The following is a 7,433-nucleotide window of genomic DNA, read 5'->3' as shown; positions in this document are numbered from 1 at the left end:
GGAAGCAGAGAGTTGGAATCAGCCCACAACAACTAAACAACAAGGGAAAAGAGCTAATCCCTAGACACTGAGAACTCCAAATCCCAGGCACTAGATGCCGATAGAACATACCGGCCCGTGCATTTTTGCAGAACTGACCCATTTTGCAGAGAGCATGCATTTGCCCAGGCATGGCCTTGGAGTACACATTTCTTGTGACTCCAGCCTCCACAGTCCCAGGTCTCTCGCGGCAGCCTGCCAGACCACAGACCCTCCACGTGCTTGGCCAGGAGGGATGGCGTCCAGCCAGGTGCATCCATGTCCCGACATCTGGTCCAGAAATAATCCTGAACTCCGTACTTACCCACAAGCCCACCTCCTGTCCCATTAATGGCTTCGGAATCACTACCTGCATCTCTCATCCAGCTTTAGGTCTTAGAGCTGTGTGGCTGACTTCGGGTAGCTTCTGGGAACACTATAAATCAAGGAGGAAAGGAAGCACGTGCCAATTTCCTTTCCCAGGTATCTTTTGTCCTCAGGTTCTTTCTGCCTTGGGATTCTCCCTGGTGAGAGAGACTGAGGATGAAGTTTTTGCCTGGGGAGAAAGTGGAGCCTCCAGCTGGCCAGTGGCCCAAGTGCAGGTCAGCAGGCTGCTTTTTCTCTTTCCTTTTCTCCGTGGCTCCTCTACGCCCTCAGATGAGTCACTTTCACTAAAGATGAAGTAACTGTGGCTTCAGTCCAGCTGTAAGTGACAGTCCATGGCACTGTGGCACAGGAAAGGGAGACCAGGCCACGGAAGACAAATACAAGTAACTTCTAAGTCATGTCATTTATTTTTTCCCTCTATTGGATTTTCTAGCTCGTCTGAGCTTCTGCTCAGTAGTCTGAGCTGTAGAATTTGTGTGAACATTCCGTGTTCTCTGTATTCCCCAGATGTGAACATGCAGAAGCATGTACACACACACACACACACACACACACACACACACCTGGGGCAGGCAAGAATGCACTGGATTTGTCTCAGCTGTCCCTTTCCCCTCTGGCTTCACTGTGACACACATTTGTCTCTACCCTATATCCTTAAGACATATGGTTAGGACAGGGTACAGCAAAGAGGGAGAATAGAGGGCTGTTGAAGAAGTTGAAGGAAGGGAAGCTGTGAATCCCCAGGATCCTTTACTTGCCCCTCCTCATTCTTTCCCCTGCTTCATTCTTGACTTTTCAAAAAGAAAGAAGCAAAGCAAGAGTTCAAGGCTGGCAGTGACCTGTGCAGCACCTCTGCGCCCCTTTTTCCAGGCAGGTGCAACTTGGCTTGGTGACAGACACAGAGCCTGGACAGCAGTCCCCACCTGTCCCCGGCCTCTTGGCTGGTGCCTTGTGCACGGCTGCAGTTCCTTATGCTCTCTAACCTTGAATGATGTCATAAAGGGCCAAGAGTGGATCAAGAACTTTGAGGATCTCAGATGGGTGCTGGGCTGCTAGAGCTCAGAGTCTCTCTCCTGAGGAGGACCCAAGCTCCTGGCCCAGGAAGCGAGGCACGGATGCTACTCTGGGCTCCCAGGAGTGTCCTGCCCACCACCCTGCAAGCAATCTACTCCTTGCATTTGGACTCGGCTTTATTTACCCGGGTGGGGATGCAAGTATGGGGGAAAGGCGTGTAGCACAGACCCAGTACCAATGTGCCAACCTTCCCAGTGCAGGGGCCTCAGCGAACTGCTGGGCACCTGTCTGCCTTTGATATTTTGAGTCAGTGTATCTCATCTCATGAACCAAGATGGCAGGGACTCCCTGCAGCCAACCTCAACAGGAAATGATCCCAGGAGTCTCTCACTTCCTTAATTCATGGAAGGAGCCGGGAGGAGAAAGGGGCTGGTCCTCTCATGACTGCTTATGCCATTCAAATGAGAGGTGTCGCTGGTTAACCTGACAGCTCAGGGACCAGGGCTGGGTGGATGTTATTTATCCAATCTATTACAGGGCTGTAGTTCACAAGCTACCAAGTTGGACTCTTGGCTCTGGAAATTTAATGTGTGACAGCTGCATGCAGCCAGTGGTGTCCAGCATTTTAAAAAGGTCAATTAAGAAACGGTTGATGGCGGTGCAGCTAATGACAGCCTGGAGGGGTGAACAGGGCCGAACAAACAGAAGGGCTGAGGCGTAGATTACTGGAACGGAGTGTCGAAGGGGAGCGTGGTGGGGAGGAAATCTATTGTCATCAGCCATAAAGCACATCTGAGTTTTGCAGCGGAGAGCGGTACAGCTGTTTCCCTCCCCAGGCAGCTCGGGGAGCAGTCTGTGAACGGGAGGGTGGGGGGGCTCGGCAGACAAAGGTGACACCTGCATCCGCTTGATCGATCTGCACACCAAAATCGTTCCCCTCCTGGCCGCCTGTTCCTTTGCACTTTTCCGCTCTCCCACTTGGGGAGCATAAGGCAGAAGCTGGAGCGATATTCAGAATGTGGGTCATGTTCTAGAAATCCATATTTTAAGCATTCCCCAACGCTGGGCTCCGCCTTCTCCTCCTGGGCGTGTGGGTAGGCGGCAGGCAGGCGGATGGGGGAGCCAGCGCCAGCAAGGGCTTTCCTCAGACGACACATGTGCCCCGTGGTTTCAGTGGCTACAAATGCAGGGTGCAGTTTAGAGCCTTTACACAGTGGTGGATAAAACAGGGACAGGAAGTCCTTAGCAAAGGTCTGTTTCAGCCTGTGACTGAATTGGCTCATGGTTGGGGGAAGGCACTGTGTGGGATGTGTTTTTTAAAAAATCAGACAAAGGGGCCATAGGCTGCTAGGACAGGTTTTTTGCCACATCTACCTGTCAAGCTAGAAATTCAATAGAGCAATGGGAATGCTAATTGATATGCAAAACAGGTCCAGGGTTCCTAGAAATGTCTAATGATCCACCAGTTCCTTGTGAAGGCAGAATTAAGACATGCACTAAACGAGATGGGAGTAAGAACACCAACCTTTTTGCTTGTCTTTTTTTTTTTTTTCTTTTCTTTTTAAAACCTACTTTGGGGAAACTTCACAGGTTTTATAATTAAAAAAAAGAATGTTGCAATCAGCGGGGTTTGTCTTTCACACACTGGATATTTATTATTAGAAAATAGCTTTTATCAGCTGGCAGTATCAAACAATTCGAAAGGAGCCTGCTTCTCGCCGTAATTTTCTTTCCCTCCTTAATGAAATTTAAATAAACAGTTCACTGTAGGGAGAGTTGCCACACCTGTTTTCCCCTTTAAAAATGGAATAAATGAAGTTTGTACAAAACATCCTCCAAATATGCCTTGTTCTGTAGCCATTACGCTGTCCCCTTGAGTGAGAGAGAAGAAGGCAATGAAAAAGACCACTCAAGTTATCAAATTACCCCCAAAGAATCTACAGTAGAAACTGGGAAACGCATAAACTAACCCAAACCAAACTCATCCAAACCAAGAAATCAGTTGTAACGTTGGCTTTTTCGACTGTAATTATCATCTGACTTTAATATATATACATATATATATATATATATATATATATATATTTGAAATAGTAATAAAAAAGGAAGCATTGAATTGCATCTTTACCAGGACAACCTTCCTCATATGTTAAAGAGGTGTTCAGAAAATCCCACATAGTATCTGCTAAATAAGCATGTTTGGCAGCTGAGCAAGTATCACGTGATTGCAGCATCCATGATTTGAAGTCAAACAGCATCTGCTCTCTTCCGGCCGAGTCCGTTGCTGGGGCGATGTGCTCACAAGGCTCAGGGTGTTCTGAGACCCACGGCTTAAGGAGGGGTTCGGGAGTGGCTCAGTGCATGGCCCCAGTGCGGAGACTTCCAAAACCCCAAACAACGAGCCAACCGACCAACCACACAAGCCTCAAACAATGGTCTCCTTTGAGTTCCTCTTGACAGAATGGGGGCCCAGCAGGGACTGCTGGTTAGAAGGTACGCTGACAGACTTTGGAATGAGGAGAATCACTCTCTGATTGGTCCGACGCCATTCGTTGTACAATCGACAGTGGTATCGAAATGACACCTGGGGTCAGGAGAGGAAAAAAATAAGGGAAGGTTTCAGGTAAGCAGAAGCCGAGAATCAAACCAAGGAACAGAGAACATCGTTTACAACAGCTCTGAACGGCTGGCGGTGGTACAGCGGGGCGGGCCGCATGGGCAAAACGGCTCTTGCAAGCGGCTGAGGGTTGGGAGATTGGGACCAACCAGAGAAAACCCATGTGTGGGCACACGCAGGGCTCCCAGGGTGGCTTCCTCCATTCCCCATAATACTGGATAAAATTAGGATATGAAGAGGAAATGAGGTTCCTTTGGAGTCTGGATTTAGTTTTAGGGTAGTAGTGTTTGGGCCCCAAAGCGTCAGCTGTGAAGCAATTTAGCCACAAGCAGTTGGGCAGAGAGGGTATAGTGCTAGCCCTCCCCGAGGTGTGGGATATGGCAATGTGTCTTTCTGGTCTTCAGGTTAAATGAGAGGGATGCTCATGTATCCTCCTGCAGGTTGGACTCTGCACAGTTCAATATTCAGACTTTATGATAGCAAATGTACCCTTCGAATTGTGCCATGCACAACCTGTACAACTGTACTAGCTGGCCCTGATGGGTGAACTCCAACTGCCTGTAGCTACGGTGTTCTATGGCTTCCAGTGGGGATGCTTTGGCATGGGCACCAGGTCCCTTGATAAATTCTTCTTGAGCCAGAGCCTGGGGTAGGTTCAACTTCCGTGGGCATCTGCAATGCCTTGTGCCTACCTCAACATTGCATCGAGTGAGTGCTCTGTACCTTAGTGTATTTGTTTCTCTGTCTCCCTGCTCCAGAAGCATCTTGAGAGCATGGTTTGAGTTGTATTCGCCTGTGTAAGCCCAGCACCTAGCACGTGCCTGGCACTTAGGAAGTTGCTCAGTAGAGTTTGCTGAGTGAATAAATATCCTATGCTTTCTGATTGCAACACTGCTTCAGATTCAAGCCTCTCTTATAGAATACACAACATTATAAGCAGTCAACTGATGGCCAATTGTGGCATAACTCCGCCGAAAAGTACTTGCTTCCCATGTAAATACACTGGAATGAGACACATCTGTGGTTTGTTTTGGAGAAGGCTAGCTTACAGCCTTGATGGACTGCCCAGGCAGTTCAGAGTCTGTACTTTTGAAGATGCATAAACTGTCTTTAACACTGGGGGTAGGTTCCAGTTTGAGAGCATCCAGTTGACGAGGTAGGTGCTGGGAAGGAAGATGCCCGTGAGCTTAGGCTGACGAATTACCCGGTATGGGCTGTTTAATAATCTGGGGTGGGCGGATTGGGATGATCCCGGCACAGGATCTGTGGTCGTCAGAGAGAGGGCTGACCTGTGGTTGGACCTCAGTGTTTCTCAAGCAGAGGAGAGCACAGGCCCTTGATCAGAAAGGGCTTACCAGTCGTCTGGCAGGATCATGAAATTCACGGCCGCTAGCTCAAATTTCTGAGGCTAGAAAGCAGATGCCACAGGCTGAGTGCCAGTGAGATTTGGATATGAAAATATAAGCTTCTCAACTCACACAGATGTGCTTTTCTCCAAAAGGCCCTGAACATGCCAAAGTGGATCAGGTTTTTTTTTTTTTTTTTTTTTTTTTTTTCCTTAAGCTTGATTCTCATGTATCTATTCTGTCCTGCTACTGCTTGGTGCTACTCATGAATGTGAGAGAGGTAGGCTGGAAAGCCCGCTGCTCGGGGCTAAGAGCAGAGAAAGAGGAGAATGCAGACAAGTACTTAACAAAGAGCTTTGGCAGTCCTGGAAGTTGGGAATCTGGAAATACTATAGTAAAGCTGGGTTTCCAATCAAGAGACCCTTCTTCTGGGGGTGCCTGGGTGGCTCAGTCTGCTGTGTGTCCTACTAGTGATTTTGGCTCGGGTCATGATCTCACGGTTTGTGAGTCTGACGTCGGGGTGGGAGCAGGTAGGGGGGCAGTGAGATTCTCTCTCCCTCTCTGCCCCTCCCCCGCTCATTCTCACATGCACACTCGCCCTCACACATTCTCTCTCTCTCTCAAAATAAATAAACAAAAACGAGACCCGGGGTGCCTGGGTGGCTCAGTCGGTTAAACATCCGAGTCTTGGTTTCGACCCATGGGTTCGTGAGTTCAAGCCCCATGTTGGGCTCTGTGCTGATGGCAGGGAGCCTGCTTGGGATTCTCTCTTTCTGTCTCTCTCTCTCTCTCTCTCTGTTTCTCTCTCTGTTCCTCCCCTGCTTATGCTGTCCCTGTCTCTCTCAAAAATAAATAAACTTAAAAAACAAAAGAGACCCTTCTGTATGTTAAAGAGCCGTGCATGCTGGACCTCAGTAAGCAGAGAAATAGCTGTGGGCGTCTGCAGATAGCTCCTTTTCTGATGCTGGGAGCAGACCCTGGGCTCTCGGGCCAGGCACCCCAGGCTTGAATCCCATCCTCTGCCTAGCGGCTCCACGTTTGGGAGGGTTGCTTACCATCCCCAAGCTTGAGTTTCCTCAGCTGCAAAATGTGAATGGTGGTACAGAAAGCACTTAGCACAGTGCCTCACGTGCGCTAGTGTTCTCGGCCTGTTATTTTTGATGTGTTAAATATGGAAAGGAAGACAGTTTTGTGACGCTCCTTCTTAGACACAGGGGAACTGGGGGAAAAAGAGAAAAACAGGGCTGTTTCCCTTGCTCTCAGCGTGGCGGGGGGTCAGCAGCAGGTTGCATCACCTGGGAGCTTGTTAGAACATCAGAATTTTGGGTTCCACCCAGACCTAAGGAATCAGAGCGTGCATTTTAACAAGATCCCTAGGTGATTCACAGATACATTCCAGCCTGAGAAGCACTGCTTCAGGCGACCCAGGAGTCAACAACTTAGCAGTTCTCCTGGTGCCTTGGCCAGGAGGTACAAAAATCAGCCCGCTTGTTGAGACAAACAAATGAGATCTTATTATGCATTAATCTATCTTCATTGCCGTTAACCATCACAGTCTGCAGGCAAATTCAATCAATAAGAAGAAAGCATCATATAAAAATGACTTCTTATCGGGGGACAGTAAAGTAGATTGGGGCATGATGCAGACGGGGCCTTGGGTTTGCGCTTGCCCTGGGTTCATGCTGAGCCTGGACCAGGAGCTCCAAGACGCCCCCTCCCTGCAGTGGGGCACAATAGGAAGAAGGGAGGTTTGATTTAGAGAAAAAAAACAGGCAGTGACGGAAAAATAAACAACACAAACCAAAAAGAAGCTGTGGCAGCTGTAACGTTAGGAACTTCGTTTAGATATTTCTTAAATGTGTGAGTTTTTAATTTTTTATTTTGAGAGAGAGAAAATCCCAAGCAGGCTCTGCCCTGTCAGCATGGAGCCTGACTGGGGGCTCCATCGCACGAACTGCGAGATCATAACCTGAGCCTACATCGTAAGTCGGATGCTTAACCAACTGAGCCACCCAGGCGGCCCAAATGTCTGAGGTTTTAAGGACAAAGGA

General features: G+C 48.7%; 1 protein-coding gene across 2 annotated transcripts in view; it reads right to left on the bottom strand.

The window, feature by feature from the left end:
* Window positions 1-3,048: 3,048 nt before the first annotated feature.
* Window positions 3,049-7,433, bottom strand: part of MARCHF3 (membrane associated ring-CH-type finger 3) — a 150,107-nt gene continuing 145,722 nt past the window's right edge. For both annotated transcript variants that reach the window (XM_058737341.1, XM_058737349.1), the window contains exon 5: window positions 3,049-4,003. In XM_058737341.1, the coding sequence (XP_058593324.1) occupies window positions 3,845-4,003 (159 nt within the window). In that variant the 3' untranslated portion in view covers window positions 3,049-3,844. The remainder of the gene's footprint in view (window positions 4,004-7,433) is intronic.

This window comes from Neofelis nebulosa, chromosome 1, assembly GCF_028018385.1.
Source record: "Neofelis nebulosa isolate mNeoNeb1 chromosome 1, mNeoNeb1.pri, whole genome shotgun sequence".
Lineage (NCBI taxonomy): Eukaryota > Metazoa > Chordata > Mammalia > Carnivora > Felidae > Neofelis > Neofelis nebulosa.
The sequence above is the reverse complement of the archived record's forward strand: the minus strand, read 5'-3'. Positions and strand labels throughout refer to the sequence as shown.